Source organism: Scomber japonicus, chromosome 21 (assembly GCF_027409825.1).
Source record: "Scomber japonicus isolate fScoJap1 chromosome 21, fScoJap1.pri, whole genome shotgun sequence".
Taxonomy (NCBI): domain Eukaryota; kingdom Metazoa; phylum Chordata; class Actinopteri; order Scombriformes; family Scombridae; genus Scomber; species Scomber japonicus.
Window position 1 is genome coordinate 4,017,305 of NC_070598.1, and position 21,530 is coordinate 4,038,834.

Sequence of the window (21,530 nt, forward strand, 5' to 3'; positions counted from 1 at the left end):
AAAGGGAGGAAGAAGGAAGGAAGGAAAGAAGGAAGGAAAGGAGGGAGGAACGGAGGAAGAGGAAGGAAAGGAGGAAGGAAGGAAGGATGGGAGGAAAAGAAAGAAGGAAGGAAAGGAGGGAGGAACGGAGGAAGAAGGAAGGGAAGGAGGAAGGAAGGAAGAAGAAGGAAAGGAGGAAGGAAGGAAGTTTATCGTTTATCAGCATTTCCTGTTTAACCTTCCTGTCGTCCTCCGGGTCAAATTGACCCGTCCGTTTTGACTGTTCCCTCTTTCCTCCTTCGTTCTTTCTTTCCTCCCTCCCTCCTCTTCCTTCTTCTTCCCTCCCTCCTTTCCTCTCTCCTTTCCTCTCCCCTCTCTTTCTTTCCTCCTTTCCTTCCTTCTTCCCTCCCTCCTTTCCTCTCTCCTTTCCTTCCTCCCCCTCTCTTTCTTTCCTCCTTTCCTCTCTCCTTTCCTTCCTCCCCCTCTCTTTCTTTCCTCCTTCCCTGCTTTCCTTCCTTCCCTCCTTCTCTTTCCTTCCTTCCTCCCTCCTTTCCTTCCTCTCGACTTCCTTCCTCCCTGCTTTCCTTCTTCCCTCTTTCTCTTTCTTTCCTCCCTCCTTCTCTTTCTTTCCTTCCTCTTTTCCTCCCTCCTTTCCTTAATACCTCCTCTTTCTTTCCCCCTCTCCTTTCCTTCCTACTCTATTCCTTCCCTCTCTTCCTTCCTCCCTCATTTTCTTCCCTCCTCCTTTCCTTCCTTCTTCTTCCCTCTTCCTTCCTTGACTCAAGGACAACAGGAGGGTTAATCACTGCAATTATCTAATTAGCAACAGACCTGTGATTTTATTTAAAACCAATAAAAGTTAGTTATCATGACAGATCGATTAAAATAAAAATAAAACTCTTCAGACTTCTCGAGAGTTCAAAACAAACTTTTAATGAAGATGAAGAGTTTGTTACAGTACATGACCCGGACTCCACGTCACCACACTGAGAACATGATCGCTTCCCTTGCTCCGTGTGTGTGTGTGTGTGATATTAAAAAGGTAGAGCTGTAAACTTCAACCCTTTTAAAAACACTTTCAAAATAAAATTCCACTTCCTTTTTTTAATCCCCTCCTCCTTGTAACAACACATCGTTCCCACAGATCGCCGAGAATTTCATCACCTTGTTTTTTTATTCAACAGTGAAACTCATGCACCTCCTCTTCCTCCTCCTCCTCTTCTCATGCACCTCCTCCTCCTCCTCCTCCTCCTCCTCTTCATCCTCCTCTTCCTCTTCTTCTTCTTGCATCCATTGTTTTTGGCCACTGAGGAACTTTTTCCCAAGGAGATATATAACAAGGTTTCAAAGTGACACGTGCATAGATCTGTACCAAACCTGATCTTCAATAAAAGGGTAAAAAAAAAGAAAAAAAAGAAAAAAGAAAAAAAATCAAAAATCTAAAAATCATAAATCATGAGCAAGAAAGTCGGATTCATACACACACAGTCCTCCAGACGCTCACAACAGCACGGTTAAGGCCAGAGGTGTCAAACTCATTTTCATTCAATGGGCCACATACAGACCGATTTGATCTCATGTGGGCCGGATCATTAAAAAGATGGAAGGAAGGAGGGAGGAAGGAAGGAAGGAAGGAAGGAAAGAAAAAGGACAAATGGAGGGAAGGAAGGAAGGAAAGCGAGGAAGGACAGAAGAAAGGACAGATGGACGTAAGGAAGAAAGGGAGGGAGGAAGGAAGAAAGGAGGAAGGAGGGAGGAAGGAAAGGAGTTAGGAAGGAAGAAAGGAGGAAGGACCGAAGAAGGACCAAAGAAAGGAAGGAAGGAAGGACCGAAGAAAGGAAGGAAGGGAAGAAAAGAAGACAAGAAGGGAGGAAGGACTGAAGAAAGGAAGGAAGGAGGAAGGAAGGGAAAGAAAACAGGAAGGAAAGAAGGAAGGACAAAATAAGGAAAAAAAGGAAGGGAGGAAGGACTGAAGAAAGGAAGGAGGGAGGAAGGAAAAGAAGACACAAAGGAAAGATGGAAGGAACGAAGGAAAAAAGAAAGAAAGAAAGGGAGGGAGGAAGGGCCGAAGAAAGAGAGGGAGGAAGGACAGAAGGAAGGACAGAAGAAAGGAAGGAAGGAAGGGAGGAAGGAAGGAAAACAGACAGGAAGTGGGCCGGATCGGATCCCTCAGCGGTCCGCTTCTGGCCCCCGGGCCTCATGTTTGACACCCCTGGTTAAGGCTGAGGATCAAGTATTGTACCTTTTATATGACGGCCATCGTAACGCTACTGAACCACCGTCCGAGTGGTCGAGGAGAGAGATATATATATTTAAATGTAGTGGCACATTAAAGTAAAAAGAGGAGGAGCCTTTAAACCCCGCCCCCCTCCCCCCTCCTGTTGCCCCTCCCCCCTTCCTCTGTTGCCCCTCCTCCAACTTTTTTTTTTTGGTGCCATTCAAGTCCGACAAAAAGCTCCGATGCTGCCTCGAGTGTTGCTTCATGCTGGCTTATTCTCATCCCTTTGTTTTCTCTTTTTTTTTTTTTTTATTGTTTTCTTAAAAGTACAAACTGTTTTTTTTTATTTATTTTTTTTTATTTAAAGAGGAATATATATACGCCCAAAATGGCTGCGGAAAAAAAAAAAAAAATAACAAAAAAAAAATAAAAAAATCCAAATATATATATTTTTCTATATATCGTAGATTTTAGGATGCGAGAAAAAAAAAGAAAAAAAAGAAAAAAAAGAGAATAACACACGCACTCGCACAGCACCAATTATCGTGTGTTAATAATAAAAATTAAAATAAAATAAAAAAAACTAGATGCTAGCTTGCCCCCCCCCCCCCCCCGAAAAAAAGCACTAACAAGTCTATAAAAGCAAAAAAAATTATATATATATATATATTTATAAAAAAAGGATAAAATTAAATACAACTCATAAAAGCATCATTGACAAAATATAGCGTTTTTAAAAGTTTTAAAATACTGTCGTTAAAAACTGAGCTTTTTTTTTTTTTTAATTCTTGGAAAAAAAAAATTATCGTGAGTTTTGCTTATTGTTCGAGAATTTTTAGGGTTTTTAAAAAGGGAGGGAAAAAAAAGTTTGCATGCCGACACCATTTGGCTCAATAACGTGCAAGTACGGGGGCTCAAAAAAAGTTAAGAAAGAAAGGAAGGAGGGAGAGATTTAATTATAATGTTGACCACTTTCTTTCTTCTTCTTCTTTTTTTTTTAATAACGGCACCGTTAACGTTGTAATGTGAGAATATAAACCACCAAAATGTACGATGTAGCTCAGAGGTGTCAAACTCATTTTCATTCAAGGGGCCACATAGAGACCAATCTGATCTCATGTGGGCCGGATCATTAAAAAGATGGAGGGAAGGAAGGAAGGAAGGAAGGAAGGAAGGAAGGAAGGGAAGAAGGAAGGAAGGAAGGAAGGAAGGAAGGGACTGAGGAAGGAAGGAAGGAGAAGACACAAAGGAAAGATGGAAGGAACAAAGGAAAAAAGAAAGAAAGAAAGAAAGGGAGGGAGGAAGGACCGAAGAAAGAAAGAAAGGGAGGGAGGAAGGACAGAAGAAAGGAAGAAATGGAGGGAGGAAGGACCGAAGAAAGGAAGGAAGGAAGGAAGGAAGGAAGGGAGGGAGTAAGGACAATAAGAGGAAGCAAGGAAGGAAGGAAGGAGGGAAGGAAAAGAAGACACAAAGGAAAGATGGAAGAAATATAAAAAGAAAGAAAGAAAGAAAGGGAGGGACGAAGGACCAAAGAAAGGAAGGAAAGAAGGAAGGAAGGAAGGACAGATGGAAGGAAGGAAAACAGACAGGAAGGAAAGTGGGCCGGATTGGATCCCTCGGCGGGCCGGTTCCTGCCCACGGGCCTCATGTTTGACACCCCTGATGTAGCTTATGAAACTGAAGACATATTTCATGTAACAAAAATGTCCGAGAACGTAAAAAAAAACAAAGTATGTTTTTTTTTCCATGAATTTAACCGAACTTTGTGCCACCGTCCCCCCCCCCCCCCCCCCCAAAACCATCAAAACCAGTTAAAGTAAAATACTGTGTGAAATCCCTTTTTGCTTGTCCTGTTGAATTGTACCTGTACATGAGAAACAAACAAAATAAAAAAATTAAAAAAAAAAAAAAAAAAAAACCCAAAACCCCCTCAAAAAACAAAATAAAATTTAAAAAAAGAGAAAAATTCAAAAAAACAGACAAACAAAAATTAAAAAAAACAAAAAAACCCAAAAACAAAAAAAAATCATTAAAAAAAACAAAAAAACACAGAAATCGTTGTTGCACCATATTTTCTATTTTCACCCCGAACTGGGTCCACGTGATATTTATGGCACACTCTGGTACGATGTAGTGAAATGTAACATGATATGTAGATAGTGTTAAAGATCAGAGTCTCACTTCTTCTTCTTCTTTTACTGTAGATAGTGACGTTTGACAACCCCCCCCCCCGCCCCCCCCCCGCCCCAATGAGAAGGATCAGTGTCAGTGCTCCCGTAAAATGTGCGTGCCGTCTTTGCAGGAGGTCAAAGTCCAAAGTCCAACTTTTAAGAAAAAAAAAAAAAAATCCCCCCCCCACCCAAAACAACCCCCCCCAACAATATAAGAAATAATAAAAATAAAAAAGTAACAATAAGCCTTTAATAAGCTGTTCTAGTGCCACCGGGTTTGGTGGTGCAGGTAGTCAGGCCATCGATGGCTCAGGAGGGGCTATCTTAGTCCGGCCCTGGAGGTCATCCACTCCAGACCTTGGCATAAACTGGAAACACAGAAAGAAGAGAAAGAGAGAGAGAGAGAGAGAGAGAGAGAGAGAGAGAGAGAGGAAAAATATGTTTAATATAATAATAACATAATACTGAGTGTTATAATTATTATTATTGATATTCAAAGATAGATAAATTCCTTTCATTGTCAAATTGATTTAAAAAAAAAAAACCCCAAGGAGTAAAGAGAAAGGAAGGAAGGAAGGAAGGAAGGAAGGAAGGAGGGAAGGAAGGAAGGAAGGAAGGAAGGAGGGAGGAAGGAAAGGAAGAAGGAAGGAAAGAAAGGAGTAAGAAAGGAGTAAGGAAGGAGGAAAGAAAGGAGTAAGAAAGGAGGGAGGAAGGAAAGGAGTAAGGAAGGAAGGGAAGGAGTAAGGAAGGAAGAGGAGGGAGGGAGGAAGGAAGGAAAGAAAGGAGTAAGGAAGAAGGAAGGGAGGAAGGAAGGAAGGAATGGAATAAGGAGGGAGGAAAGGAGGAAGGAAAGGAGTAAAGAAGGGAGGAAGGAAAGGAGTAAGGAAGGAAAGACGGAAGGAAAGAAAGAAAGGAGTAAGGAAGGAAGGAAGAATGGAAAGAAAGGAGAAAGGAAGGAAGGAAGGAAAGGAAAGGAGAAAGGAAGGAAGGAAAGGAGGAAGGAAAAAAAGGAGTAAGGAGGAAGGGAGGAAAGAACATTAACTTGAATGAAAAGTGTTTAAATAAGGTTTGATGGAGTGATGAGCAGCACAGTGACACCTGGTGGTCAATATGAGGCATTACAGCTTCAACCCAACACCACCTCACTACTGTTACTGTCTCAATCTCATGTGTAAGAGTATTACATATTAAATAAAAAATACATTATTGTCCTTGTCCTTGTCCTTATCATCATCATCATCATCATCATCATCATCATCATCATCATCGTCACCTTTATTATCATTAAGGCAACAGTATACTAGTACTGGGCAGATGAAGTTTTAAACTCAGTCGGCACAGTGACACCTGGTGGTCAGTATGAGGAACTGCAGCTTCAAGACAACACCTCACTGATGTTACTGTTTTAATCTCATGTGTGTAAAAGTCAAATATTTTATTATCAGATGAATTTCATATCCAAATACGCCAGAGCATTAAACCAAAAATCCCATCATTGGAATTATTCTTAATTAATATAACATTATTTTAAGTATTTATACTGTATAAAAATAATAATAATGATAATAAATGTCACCTATGCCTTTATTTTCTATTTCTTTCTTTCTTTATCTATCTGTCTTTCTTTCCACTGAAACTATTATGTTTTATTTATATACATATTTTTGTAATTAATTAATAATTTTTAATTTAATAAACTGGAATGACTGGTTGCTTGTATATTCTATTCAATAAAGACAAAAATCATAACATGTGAATTAATGAATTCATATAGACATAATTATAGTTTATAATTAATAATACTAATACTACTACTACTACTAATAATAATAATTTACTGTGGTCATACATTATAAGAAAACAACTTAATTTGTGTGGGTATGTAACCAACAAAACATCAGCAGTCCATTTAACAAAATAAAATACACAATGACAGAAAAACATGTCATGTGTAAAATATAATGTAACAGAGGAGCTGCAATGACTCATACTGACCACCAGGTGTCACTGTGGTTAATGAGTTTAAACCTTCATCTACCCATTACTAGTATATTATAGTACTGCCTTAATAATCATTATTGTGCTTATAACAAGAATGTATTGTTTTTGCTTTTTAATATATATAATACCAAATGAATTGTGTACATTACATATGTTACAATAAAATAATTAATAAGTGTTTTGGCCAAATTAGAGCTGGAACGATTAGTCGATTAATCAAGTAGTCCTAAACCTGCTGTTAATTTGATATTTAGACACATATATATTACCTGATATACTGTTTTAATCCATTTTTAAATCAAAAATACAAAATATAATAATAATAATATAATTTCTGCGTCTGAAATGTGAGAATTTCTTGCTTTCCTTCATCACACATAGATAGAAAACTGAATACTTTTTAGGGTTTTCTTTTGACTGTTGGTCATTTTTCCAAAAGTCTGTTGACCTTTTATTGACAAAACCAGAAAATAAACTTTCAGATTAATCATAAATTAAAATAATCATGAGTTGCAACATCACACTATACATTAATACATTTCATATAAGTTGCAATATAATGTGATATGATTAAGAGAAATATAATCATTAAAATATTACTTTAATTACCTTATAATCACCTCATATTCAGTGGAAATGTTCCTTTACTTATGATTATTATTATTATTATTATTATTATTATTATAATTATTATTGAAGGTTTTTGGGTTTGATTTGATTGTTAAGAGTTTAAAAAAGCTCCTTTTCTAACACTGGATGGTTATCGTTAGTGTTGTTTGCTGTTGTTTTTGTTTCTCCGCCTGTTTTACATTTTATTTTATTTTATTTTAACATGTTCCAAATAAATAAATAAAGTAAATTAAACTGAACTATATTTTGTCTTTCCACTGTGTTTATCGCTCGGTTAGTTTCTCTTGTTATCAAACTGAGGAACAGTGTATTTTTAGTAAATTATTGAGCTCCAAAGCTTTTAGAAACTGTCCCAAAGGTGCAACTCAAAGCTCTGGAAGTCAGACTCTAACTAACGATTAATTTCATGATCTATTTATATAATTAACTTATCAATTATGTTCTCAATTAATTCATTAGTTGCACTGTCTATTAAAATGTAAGAAAATGGTGAAAAATCTCTGTTTCCCCAAAAGGTGAAATCCTCAAATGTCTCGTTTTTAACCCTCCTGTTGTCCTCAGGTCAAGGAAGGAAGGAAGGAAAGGAGTAAGGAGGAAAAAAAGGGAGGGAGGAAGGAAAGGAGGAAGGAAGGAAGGAAGGAAGGAAGGAAGGAAAGGAGTAAGGAAGGAGGGAGGAAGGAAGGAACGGAGTAAGGAGGGAGGGAAAGAAAGAAAAGAGTAAGGAAGGAAGGAAGGAAGGAAGGAAAGAAGTAAGGACGAAAAGAGGAAGGAATTTAGGAGAGATGGAAGGGGGGGAAGGAAAGGAGGAAGGAAGGAAGGAAGGAAGGAGGGAAAGAAAGGAGTAAGGAGGGAGGGAGGAAAGAAGCAAGGAAGGATGGAAGGAGGGAGGGGAGGGAGGAAGGAAGGAAGGAAAGAAAGGAGTAAGGAGGGAGGGAGAGAGGAAAGGAGGAAGGGAAAAAGGAAGGAAGGAAAAGAGGAAGTAATTTAGGAGAGAAGGAAGGGAGGAAGGAAAGAAAGAAAGGAGTAAGGAGGGAGGGAGGAGAGGGAGGAAGGAAGGAAGGAAGGAAAAGAAGGAGGGAGGGAGAAAGGAAGGAAGGAAGGAAAGAAAGGAGGGAGGGAGAAAGGAAGGAAGGAAGGAAAGAAAGGAGTAAGGAGGGAGGGAGGAAGGAGGGAGGAAGGAAGGAAGGAAGGGAAAGAAAGGAGAGAGGGAGGAAAGTAGGAAAGAAGGAAGGAAAAGAGTAAGGAAGGAAGGAAAGAAAGGAGGGAGGGAGGGAGGGAGGAATGAAGGAAGAAAGGACAGGAGTAAGGAAGGATGGAAGGATGGAAGGAAGGAAGGAGGAGGGAGCAAAGAAAGAGGGGAGGAGGGGAAGAAGGAAGGAAAAATTAAAGAAAGAGGGAAGAAGGAAGGAAGGAAGGAAAGAAAGAAGGAACAGTCAAAAGAGACGGGGTCAATTTGACCCGGGAGGACGACAGGAGGGTTAAAAAATCATATTCATTCATCTGTTTCATATAATATTAATTCAAGAGATGCTTAAAATGATTAATTGCTTTTTTAAAAACATTTGGCAACGACCGACGAGCTGCGAGAAAGCATCAATGACTGTTTAAAATTTCATTATCATTCCTCTCATTGATGTCTTCCATAAGGAAACATGGTATTAATTATAATCCGTTAGCTTCCCCCGAGAGAGAAGAAGAAGAAGAAGAAAAAAAGAAAGAAAAAAAAAAATCAATTAAAACCATGTGTACACTCATTGACTCGCAGTCTGTTTGGCAGTCGGTCGCCATCTCGGTGGAATTTAATCGACGTCTTTACGCTTGAATTAATTAAAATTGTGCTGATGGTGTGGCTCAGCGTGCAAAACAGGAACACACACACACACACACACATTCCTGTTTTCATCACTTCTGAGGACATTACATTGACTTGCATTCATTTCCTGGAGACTTAACTCTAAACCAAGTCTTTACCCTAAAATTAATGATGTATGTAAAGGAGTGAGTAGACACACACACACACACACACACACATATACACACACACACACACACACACATTTTCATCACTTTTGAGGACCTTACATTGACTTGCATTCATTTCCTGGAGACTTAACTCTAAACCAAGTCTTTACCCTAAAATTAATGATTTATGTAAAGGAGCGAGTCCACACACACACACACACACACACACACACACACACACACACACACACACACACACACACACACACACACACACACACACACACACACACTCTTACCCCTCTCCTGTAAGTGCGCAGCAGGACTGTATGTGCCAGGGGTGGTCTTTGATGGAGCTCAGGGTGAGGTATTTGGAGATCTCCGCTGCAGACATACAGTCCTTCATATCCTGCTTATTGGCAAATATCAACACAGCTGCTTTCCTCAGATCCTGAAAGGGAGGAAAGGAAGAAGGGAGGAGAAGAAGTAGAAGGAGAAGAAGTAGAAGGAGAAGAAGGAGAAGAAGGAGAAGAAGGAGGACAATGAAACCATGAACGGCTGTTTGTTGACACCTTTTTGAACCACAAGCTCTTAAACAATGAACCGGGAAGGGTCGGAAAAGGCTATAACCTGTTTTGACTTTCCTCCCTTCCTTCCTTCCTTTCCTTCCTCCCTTCTTTTCTTTCCCCCCTTCTTTCCTTTCCTCCATTCCTTCCTCCTGTCCTCCATTCCTTCCTCCCTCCTTCTTTCCTCCCTCCTGTCCTTCCTTCCTTCCTCCCTCCTTTCCTTCCTTCCTCCCTCCTTTCATTCCTCCCTTCCCTCCTTTCCTTCCTTCCTTCCTTCCTCCCTCCCTCCTTTCCTTCCTCCCTTCCCTCCTTTCCTTCCTTCCTCCCTCCCTCCTTTCCTTTCCCTCCTTCTTTCCTCCCTCCGTCCTTTCTTTCCTTCCTCCCTTGCTTCTTTCCTCCATCCCTCCTTTCCTCCATCCCTCCTTCCTTCTTCCTTCTTTCCTCCATCCCTCCCTCCCTTGACTCGAGGACAACAGGAGGGTTAAACAATGAACCAGGAGGGTCAGAAAAGGCTATAACCTTAACAGGAAAATCAATACCCATTATTAAAACAGTTGATTCTAGTGTGTGTGTGTGTGTGTGTGTGTGTGTGTGTGTGTGTGTGTGTGTGTGTGTTTGTGTACCTCATGAGCCAACATCCTGTAGAGCTCCTCTTTGGAGATGGCCAGCCTCTCTCTGTCTGTGCTGTCCACCACCAGGATGACGAACTGCAGCAGAGCGGAGAGGAAACAAGTCATTTACAGCAATGCGAAACAGTAGGGGGGGGGGGGGGGGCATTTCCGGGGGCCGAGGGCCACACACAAAAGGGGGCCGCCGACGGTGGTGGTGGTGGTGACAGCTATGCTAATGGCTCAGTTTTGAATAAGAGAGAGAGAGAGAGTAGCAGAGGGGCGATCTGTATGACAAAAGGACCAAAGGCACGTTCGTTTGGGACAGACGTGAGAATCAAACTGTGACAACGACCCAAGAAGAAGAAGAAGGGCCAAACACGCGTTATTCAGCCTCACTAATGCTCATTTTGGGAGGGCAAAGGGTGGACATAAGTTACTATGGTAACGGTCATGCTCCTAGTAACTCTTCTTGTCTGGAGAAATGATATTATTGTCATTTAAAGATGATTTTATAGCACTGATGTAATGATACAGACTGAGTTATTTACCTTTAAATCTTCTGCAGTCTCCACATGTAGACATGATGATGCTGATAATTATGTTATTGTACGATAAGTCGATAATTATTAAGACAGGCATGGTGCTTGGATGTTCTATCAGTGCCATTTATTGCATTAAAGCAAATTAAAAAAAAGCACCGAATCTCAACACAGTGGTAAAATCAGCAAATTCAACTGCAGCTGTGTGAGACGAGTTTTGACGTTTAGGTGCAAGTTTCTCCACTGCACCACTGGGCTTTTTATTCTTACTTTACTGCAGTAAAGCGGAGTAAATTGCAGCAAAACTAATGTATAAAAAAATGGTTGAAAATGGCTGAAAACAACGGACCAATATTAGCAATTAACGATTTATTCTGCCTCATGATTTCTTCCTTTTTTGAGCATCTATACCTATAAATCTATAAACATGCTTATTGTGCAGGTTTGACGTCACCATAGCAACTATCAGTCAGCCCTAAAAATGCAAATTTAACACCGGCTGCATGAGACTTTTCTGCAGCAAAAAGTTTTATTATTTAAAAGTAGAAAAAAAGCAATAAAACAACATCATGACTGTCCCTTTAAACCTAACCCTCATGATTTCTTCCTTTTTTGAGCATTTTAAATCTATAAACATGTTTCTTGTGCAAGTTTGATGTCACCGTAGCAACCGTCAGTCAGCACTAAACATGCATGACTTTTCTGCAGCAAAAGTTTGATTATTTCAGAGTAGGAAAAAAGCAATAAAATAAAATCACGACTGTCCCTTTAAACCTGTACTTCTGGTTTTCTAATAATGTATAAAAATGTATAAAAAATGGTCGAGTCAGACACCTTCATGAAGTTTATTATGTGGCTGAAAACAACTGACTGATATTGGCTAATTAATGATTTGTGGAAAGTTTGAAATCACCGTAGTAACCGTCAGTCGGTGGTAAAAATGCAGATTTAACAGCAGCTGCATGAGACGAGCTTTGACATTTAGGTGCAAGTTTCTCCACTGCAGCTTTTTATTCTTACATTATTATTATTATTATTTCAGAGTAGTTTAACATGACGACTGTCCCTTTAAACCTGTACTTCTGGTTTTCTAATAATCTAAATCACATCGTGTGAATGGATGAAGTGAAATGGCGTTAAATTACATTTCTGCTTTTCTCTGGAGGTCTCAAAATTCCCTCCCCCTCCTCTCTCTCTCTCTTCTCTCTCCCTCTCTCTCTCCCCTCCTCTCTCCCCCATCCCTCTCTCTCCCTCTCTCCCTCCCTCCCTCCCTCCCTCCCCCCCCCCCCCTCTCTCCCTCCCTCCCTCTTTTGCCAAAATACTTCCAACTCTGACCCCTCGCTCCGCTCTTCAGGCCGGCCCCTCTTTGTGAATGGCCCCGACCTTTGACTTTGGGGCAACCACCCCCCCCCCCCTCCTAGTCCTGCCGTCTGTGCTCTGAACAAACACACCAGCTGCTCAGGAAGAAAACGGCTGCTGGACAATACCTCTACACCCCCCTACCCCTCCTCTCCCTCCTCCTATCCCCCTCCTCGTACCCTGCTTGTATTTCTCACCTCTGTATTGGAGTAGTAGGTGTTCCAGGAGGATCTGAGAGACTCCTGTCCTCCTATATCCCACATTAAGAAGTGAGTGTTCTTCACCACGATCTCCTCCACGTTGCTGCCGATGGTGGGAGACGTGTGGACGACCTCGTTCATCAGACTAGATGAAAGGAAAAAGGAAAAAAAAAGTTCATTACATTAAAAAAAAAGAACTGGGAATTACTATAACTGTTATTTAGTTGAGTTTATTTGGATCCCCATTAGCTAATGTTACCCAGGCAACAGCTACTATTATTTAATCTTAATTAACTCAATAATACATCGGGGAGTAGAGCTGGGCGATTATGGCAAAAATCAAAATCACCATTAATTCAACTTTTAACCTTGATTACGATTAATGAACGCTTATCTTCCACCTTCCTCCCTTCCTTCTTTCTTTCCTTCCTCTTTTACTTTCTCCCTCCCTCCTTCCTCCCTTCCCTCCCTCCTCCCTTTCCTCTCTCCTCCTTCCTCCTTTCCTTCCTTCTTCCTCCCTTCCTTCCTTCCTCCCTCCCTTGACTCGAGGACAACAGGAGGGTTAATGTCTAGTTTACTTGATTAGAACTATGTAAAGATCATGGTTTGGGTTAAAATGATCACCTTTGTTGTCATGGCAACAGTGAACACCACCATTAATTGACATGAGCAAGATTAAGTTGATTAATTGCCCATCCCTAATTTAAAATGTTTGCTTTATTACTGTTATTCAATCTTAATCAAGTATTGTCAATATTTATTCACTTTTTTCTCTCTCTTCTGTTTATTCATTACATCTCGGTCCCTAGAGGGCGCTGTAAAAAAGTGTTGGTGCTGAAAGTTTCTGTATTAGGTGAGGTGTTACTGTGAAGGTCATTTGTGGAGTAAACCACTTGACATTGAGTTGAGAGGAACGTTGAATGTTATTCAGCTGAAAATATAAATAATGGTGTTTCTCTCTTCAAGGCTTTTAAACAATGACTTTATAATAAAACAATCATTATTAAAACAGTATGAACAGACCTAGCTTCTAGTTGAGGATGTTTGTCTCAGTCTCTTCAGGGTCGGTTGTCCCATGTTGACATATATACATATAAAGTGTCATATATCTAATCTTTTCTTTCCTTTCAGAGAACAAAACCAGCAGGAATTTTATCAGGAAGACAAACAAGAGCAGCCAGAAAGGTCAAACTGCACAATACTGTCATAAGGGTCAGTGATAAATAAGGGTTGGTAAGACGAGCAATTCAAAAATATCTTTAAAAGCAGCATCGGGATGATAAAGAATGAATGCTGCTGAAAATGTCAAATGGTGTAACCACAAAAGAATGATAAATATGAACTATTTTATCCACCTACAGTGTTTTTAAGTGACTTTATACTAATAATTACTTCATTTTAAAACATCAAATTCATTCATAAGTTTTGTCAAATTATGTAAAAATTGTTATAAAACATACTATTGTGTTGAAAAAGGGGATTATATTTATTCCATATTTTAGTTCAAGTTTATTTTCCTTTATATAAAATCAGAAATACTGGTTACACCAATTGGACACTGGGTTATTGACCCATATAAAGGATTTTAAAATGCACTTATAGGAATGATTTTTCCTGTTGTGTCGTCCTCCCAGGTCAAATTGACTGTTCCTTCTTTCCTTCCTTCTCTATTTCTTTTTTCCCCCTTCCTTATTTCCTTCCTTCATCCCCCTTTCTTCCTTCTGTCAATTTTTCTTTCCTTCCTTCCCTCCCTCCCTCCCTCCCTCCTTCCTTCTTTCCTCCCTCATTCTTCCTTCCTTCCTTCCTTCTTTCCTCCCTCCCTCCTTCCTTTCCTCCCTCCCTCCTTTTCTTCCTTCCTTCCTCCTTCCTTCCTCCCTCCCTCCTTTCCTTTCCTCCCTTCCTCCCTCCTTTCCTCCCCTTTTCTTCTTCTTTCCTTCCTTCCTTCCTCCCTCCGACCTTTTCTTCCTTCCTTCCTTCCTTCCCTCCTTTCCTTCCTTCCTTCCCTGACTTGAGGACAACAGGAGTGTCAAACTAAACATTTTAAATTCATTTCTAAAACACAGGGACAAGCGAATCCCACAATGAGGACGGCTTTCATAAGAGCACGAGGCATGTATTTATTCCACATTTTATTTCAAGTTTATTTTCCTCTATATAAAATCAGGAGAGAAGGAAGGAAGGAAGAAAAGAGAGAAGGAAGGAAGGAAGGAAAGAAAGGAGTAAGGAGGAAAAGAGGAAGACAGTAAGGAGAGAAGGAAGGAAGGAAGGAAGGAAGGAAGGGAGTAAGGAGGAAAAGAGGAAGAAAGTAAGGAGGGAAGGAAGGAAGGAAAGGAGTAAGGAGGGATGGAGGGAGGGAAGGAAGGAAAGGAGTAAGGAGGGAGGGAGGGAGGGAGTTAAGGGAAAGGAAGGAAGGAAGGAAAGGAGTAAGGAGGGAGGAAAGGAGGAAGGAAGGAAGGAAGGAAAAGAGTAAGGACGAAAAAAGGAAGGAATTTAGGAGAGAAGGAAGGGAGGAAGGAAAGGAAGGAAGGGGGAAAAAACCCAAAACTAAACTTACAACTGGTAGAGTATAGTGGTTTTCCCTGCGTTGTCCAGTCCGACGATGATCACCTTGTGCTCTGTGAAAAAAAGAAAGAAAACAAACTGAAACTCATGGTGACCTTTAGTGTTAAGAGTCTGTGGAACATGTGGGCGAAGGTGCAAACGTCTGGTTCCAGTCTATACAATGCATTCCTGATGTTCACCGCGGCTCATTCACAAAAAAAAAAGAAAAGAAAAAAGAAAAGACGGTTAAAAAAAACTTTACTTCCTGCCTGACCTCATTCTTTTCCACACACACACACACACACACACACACACACACACACACACACACACACACACACACACACACATTCATTCATTCACTCACACACACATTCATTCACTCACTCACTCACTCACACTCATTCACTCACACACACTCACACTCATTCATTCTCACAGACACTCAGACTCTCACTCACACTCATTCACTCACACACACGCATACTCACACACACTCACTCACTCACACAGACACTCACTCATTCACTCACTCACTCACACACACTCATTCATTAACTCTCACAGATTCTCATTCACACACAGACACTCACTCATACACACACACACACTCATTCACTCACATACTCACACATTCACTCACTCACACTCTCAGACACACACACACACACTCACTCACACACACACACACACGCACTCACACTTATTCACACTCACACAGACACTCACTCATTCACTCACTCACTCACTCACACATTCATTCACTCACACACACATTCATTCACACTCATTCACTCACACACACACACACACACACACACACACATCTATATAACAGGAGCTTACAGTTGAACTTTCTCTCATTCATAAACCCAGAGAGTTCATAACAGTAACGGCTTTCACTGCACACATACTAAAAAAAAAAAAAAAAAAAAAAAAAGTGGTGACACGTACACGCTGAAACGTCCCTCTTTTTAAAGTGTTTTGACTTTTCCGACCCTTTGAGGCCTTTGACTGTCTGAGAGGAAGGAAGTCTGATTATGACAGTCTTTGTAAAGCCATACTGGGCTTTTTTTCTATTTTTTATTATTTGTGCATGTCTATTGCTTCCATAATAGGCTGCTTACCCTCCGTCGACCCCGGACTGGTTGCCATGGTTACATTTGGCGATCATGGATTTTTTTTGGCTCGAGTCAGAGGGCTTTTTGAAGTTTATTATGTGGCTGAAGAGCAAATATTAGCGATTATTCTCTCGTTTGTTTTAGTTTACGAGAAGCTAAAAGTGCAGATTGATGATTCAAAAATGGAAAAAAAAAACATTAGTTAATATATTATTTAAACATTTAAAAAAGGGAGAAGTTGGAGGATGCCAATAAAGAGCATATATGCCATTTCTTCCCTTTTTACAGCATTTCTAAAACTATAAAAACAAGCTTTTTGTGCAAGTTTGAAGCTGCTGCATGAGACAAAACTTTGATGTTAAAGTGCTTTTATACTGAAAAGTTTTATTATTTCCAACAAGAAAAAAAAGGCAATAAGTTTAACATCATGACGGTCGCTCTAAACCAAAACTTCTGGTCTGATTTCACAGTTTTCTAATAATTTAATTACAGCGTGTTACACTGAAGCTGCTCCTCTGCGTTTATTGATTTGGCTTCTTTAACCTTAGTGTCGTCCTCCTGGGTCTGTTTTGACTGTTCCTTCTTTCCTCCCTCCCTCCTTTCCTTCCTTATTTCCTTTCCTCCCTTCCTTCCTCCCTCCCTCCTTCCTTTCCTCCCTGTTTCCTTCCTTCTTCCTCTCCTCCATTCATTCCTCCTTGCCGCCCTATTTCCTTCCTTCCTCCCTCCCTCCCTCCCTCCTTCCTTCCTTCCTCCATTCCTCCCTCCCTCCCTCCTTTCTTATTTCCTTTCCTCCCTTGCTCCCTCCTTTCCTTCCTTCTTCCTCCCCGTTTCCTTCCTTCTTCCTCTCTCCCTCCTTGACTCGAGGACAACAGGAGGGTTAAGTGAGTGAAATCTCTGAGCCGAGCTTAAACTCTTTGTTACCTTTTAACTTTATTATTGAAAATAATGAAGAAAACGACATAACTGGATGCTTCATATTAAAATTAAAATAGAGAAGATTCAACCTTCTTTATTAGAGCTTGCAGCTAGAAATCATTGTTTAATATTTCACAGCATGATGATGAAACATGAGTGAAAGATGTGCAGAGTTTATGAGGTTTAAGGTGACAGCAAAGGATCACTTAAGCTGTTTTTAAACCAAATTCACTGTTTCCAACTTCTTAAAATATAAATATTTCCTTATTTTTTATTGTCTTTTATATTTATTATTTTATTGGTGTGTTATTGTGACAGATTGGGATTATTTAGGCTGTTTTTATCCTCAGTTTTTCTTTGTTTTTAACCTATTATATGACCCTAACACATCCTTTGGCCTTAAATATGTTTAATTAAGCAACAACTGAATGATTATTTGTCTATAAAGCAAATAAAAATAAGTTTTTTTATAAGGCTATGAGCTACGATTGGTAGTTTTAAATAGTTTTGAGTCACTTTTTAAAGAAAAAACGTCTTAAAATGTGATTATTTTCTACTTTATTTAGCTTTTTATGCCAGTCAGGACTAAAATAAGACATAACAAAGCATCATCTTGAGCTTTAGGACACTGGAATAGACTTTTTTCACCTTTTTCCGAACCAAACTAATCCATAAATTGAATAAATAATCCACAGGTTTGCAAGATAATGAAAATAAATCATTACCAGCTGCTCTAATGTCATCTAAAAATCCAATTACACCCATGCTGCTTCAGGCTTATCTGCAGTTTCACGGAGCCGCCCTTTAAAGCCTGATTCAGCACGAAAGACAAGACTCAGAGTATTTACATTAAACAGTTTTCTAGAAAGTCAAAAGGGGAAAAGAAGAAAAAAAAGAAAAAGTGATGAAACGTGAGCTGACCTGAGACGTAAAGCTGATTGACAAGTCGATGAATACGCTCCTGCAGGCTTAACTAACTCACTGTGACTTAAGACCATTAAGATAATCGTGCTGTTTAAAAAGGATTGGGTGAGCAATATATCTCCAGCCTGTCTTAAAACAACACACTCCCTCCTCTTCATATGGAGTTTAAAAGTAAATGTGAAGCTTTTATGAGTCATTTTAAGTTGAAATCTGAGACAGGTGGTGGGGATATCACCTTAGCTAACGCCGCTAATATAGTAGTATAGTAGTATGGTTAGCCGTTGACTTACTCTGAGACGGTTAGCCTGAAACTTGTTACTATAGTAACGTGTAACGTCACAGTTACCTGTTTGAGGATTAACGTTGCTAATGGTGACGTCACATGGCGCTGTTTTCATTAGTTTTTCGGGCTCCGCTGTTTGTTTGTTTTTCTGAGCAGGTTCTGCCTCAGATGATGTAGATTTATGTTTTAACCACCGGTCTGTGTTTGTTTCCTTAAACTTAATATCACTGTTAGCTTGTCTGTGTTTGTTTCCTTAAACTTAATATCACTGTTAGCGCGTGTCTGTGTTATGCTAGCTAGCGGGAGGTACAGAGAGCTACAGGTGTGTTCAGGGTCCAAGTAAGACAGTCGGACACAGCGGTTCCGGCCCGCTGCAGACGTTGGTTGGATTTATATATTTTATTTATTTATTTTCTTTTTTTTTTGAAGACGTTAGTTAAGGCGGTAGGCGTGTGGTGCTTAGGCGGCCGCCTTAGCTGTAAAGTGCTGTGGGAAACCCTGGAATATGTGTAGGTTTGCACAAAAGACAAGATTTTAACTCTGAATCTATGTATGTAAAAGGAGAAAAGGTGGTAATGCTCTAGTTTTTAACGCCTTTTTAAAGCTGATTAAGAACCTACATATGACACAATTCACTGTCAAATGCTTATTTTATTTTTATTTTTTTTAGTGCTGCAATTATTCCCCCTGTTCATAATTCAAAATGTGCTTTCAGTGTGAGTTAAAAAAGTGTTTGAAAGTAGATGTGAAGCTTATTATGAGGCTTCCAGCAGGCTGAGTTAGTGGATAAGTGGATATCTGCCACATTTACAGTGTTTTTAAGCATCAAATTCCCTTTTTTGGGTGTTTCCCTGTTGAGCTTTGGTGGAAGTGTAGTAAGAAAAAAAGGACTCTGGCTCTAAAAAGATGAAGATAAACTTTTAAATAAGTTTTGGTATCTTCTGATGGTGAGTATGAGCAGGAGGAATGATTATAATAAGAGACAAACATGCAATTTAATGCTCATTTGGAGTCTTGATTGTTGTTGTAAGACAGGGATGTCAAACATGCGGCCCGTGGGAACAGAATCGGCCCACAGAGGAGTCCGATCCGGCCCATTTTTCTTTCTGTCTTCTTTTCCTTCCATCTGTCCTTTCTTTCTTCTCTTCCATCTGTCCTTTCTTTCGTCTTCTCTTCCTTCTATCTGTCCTTTCTTTCTTGTCTTCTCTTCCTTCCATCTGTATTTCACTCCTTCTCTTCTTTCCATCTCTGCTTTCCTTCCTTCCTTCCTTCTATGTTCTTACTTTCTTGTCTTCTTTTTCCTTCCTTCTGTCCTTTCTTTACTCCTGTCTTCTCTTCCTTTTGTCCTTTCTTTACTCCTGTCTTCTCTTTCTTCTATCTGTCCTTTCTTTCTTGTCTTCTCCTCCTTCCTTCCATCTGTCTTTCACTCCTTCTCTTCCTTCCTTCTGTCCTTTCTTTCCTTCTGTCTTCTCTTCTTTCCTTCTTCACATCTGTCTTTCACTCCTTCTCTTCCTTCCATCTCTCCTTTCCTTCCTCCCTTTGTTTTAATGAGTTTGACCCCTCAGTTTTAAGACAAACTTGGGAGAAAAAAAACTTGAACTTGCCCTTTAATAAAACCAACTCACTTTATATGAGTAATGTACAAAGATAATACTATTAGTGTAGTTTTACAGCTTAAATATCCATCTTTAAGGGAAGATAACTAGATTATAATTTTAAGTAGTTATTTCAAGCTTGCAAGTTAAGACAAAGGCAGTTCAGATGGGAGTCAGATAGTTAGCTGAGTGTGTTATTATGGGTCTCAGCTGGGGGGAGGGGGGGTAACACAGCTCTCCCCCCCTAAAAAACAAAACACCCACCTTGATTGCAAAAGAAGCTCCACAGTTTGGCGAATATGAGGCCCATTGTTTCTGCTGTGTGTCCGTCCGTAGTCCTCCTCACCGTGCAGAGGCTAGCTTCACACTAGCTGGATGATCTCTTGTCTGCAAAACACCTCAGCGAGCTTTGCAGCACCGACTCCATGCGACCCCGGTTAAAAAAAGCAGCTAACAGATGGTGTAAAAGGTGGTGTAAGGAGACATTTGTGTGTATAAGTGGTGGCTTCTTCTTCTCCTTCTTCTTACCAAAGGGTGAGTTTGATTTTAGAGCCTCTAATAAAAGCCGTGTAAACAGGAGAGGCAGCGCAGAGTCCCGTTAGCTGCTGCTGTTGCTGCTGCTGCTGGTGTCACGGTGAAAAAGGCGACCCCAGCTATTCAGTGAACTTCCGGTGGCGTGATGGCGTCACTGCTGCGTCTGACGTTGGCTTTTCCCCCCATTCTTTCTTTCCCATTTACTTAACCTCATATTAGGACCCAGACTATTTGGTGTGATATTTGGGGTTAGTAAGTACAGTAAGTAGTTTTAAAAACATAAATAATGTCTTCATATGGGGGACAATAGATTTATTTTACTGTAAAAAAATTAATTCACCAGTGTATAAAACGAAATATAAATATAGATTTTTATTTGTCATTCAGATATACACTATGCAGTGCACATCCAGACATCGTAGCAATGGCTCAAAAATAGTACGGAATATTAAAAAGTGCTGATATCAAAAATTAATAAAACATGGGGGAAACAAAAAAAACTATGTATATATATTTTTTTATTTGTTCATATATATATACACATACATTGTTTTTGTTTTGTGTATATATATTGCACATTTTGTCTCTCTGTCCATTTTCATGAGTATAATTTCACAGCAGTAGTCTGTAAACTTGTATAGTCCATTGTGAGTGAGTGTGTGTGTAGGTGGGGGGATTACTGGGATAGATAGATATTCCTTTATTAGTCCTACAATGGGGAAATTTGCAGTATTACAGCAGCAAGTGGACAGTAAAAAATAAAAGAGCATCAATAAGAAAGAATAAAGAGCAATAAATAAGTACGAAAAACCACTTAACTTTCTTAGAAACTTAACTTAGAAATTTAATAGAGTCAAACTATGTCTTCCGGGTTAATTTTTAAAAAACAGGCAATCTACTAAATTAATTTATATTTATATGTGTATATTTAGAGAAAAAGTACTTTCATCTTCCTTTTGATAATCAAAAACAAAGACTAACAATTAAGTTTATTGTCATTTTTTAACAAATTCTAAATAAATAAATTTAAAGGATTTTGTTTTTATTCAAGTGAATGCAATACACTTCAGTAAAAAATATGTGAAACCCAAACAGAAAAAATAACAACAATTATTTAAAAAAACAAAAAACAAACATTGAGCAGCAGTTAGTTGAGGAGCAAAAAAAGAGAAAAAAAGTAATTGGAAAAAATGCATTTAAATAAAGTTGAGAATCTTTAAAACCGCAACACACATGTGGAGAATGAACAGTATTTATTATTAATTATTTATTACTTCAATTCACAAAAATCCAGCCAGCATCACGTGACCGTTCCGCGGTGACGTATGCGGAACTTGTAGCAAACAGCACCGTGCACAACGTGAGTATCTTAAATATCTAC

At 39.5% G+C, this 21,530-nt stretch overlaps 1 protein-coding gene across 1 annotated transcript; it reads right to left on the minus strand.

The window, feature by feature from the left end:
- Positions 1-4,597: 4,597 nt before the first annotated feature.
- arl8 (ADP-ribosylation factor-like 8) lies at positions 4,598-20,196 on the minus strand. Its single transcript, XM_053342158.1, has 6 exons — positions 19,880-20,196; positions 14,791-14,851; positions 12,234-12,381; positions 10,151-10,234; positions 9,261-9,412; positions 4,598-4,736 (listed from the first exon to the last, which is right to left on the minus strand). Exons 1-6 carry the CDS (start codon positions 19,923-19,925, stop codon positions 4,688-4,690), a joined length of 540 nt encoding a protein of 179 aa, XP_053198133.1. The 5' UTR covers positions 19,926-20,196; the 3' UTR covers positions 4,598-4,687.
- Positions 20,197-21,530: the final 1,334 nt, after the last annotated feature.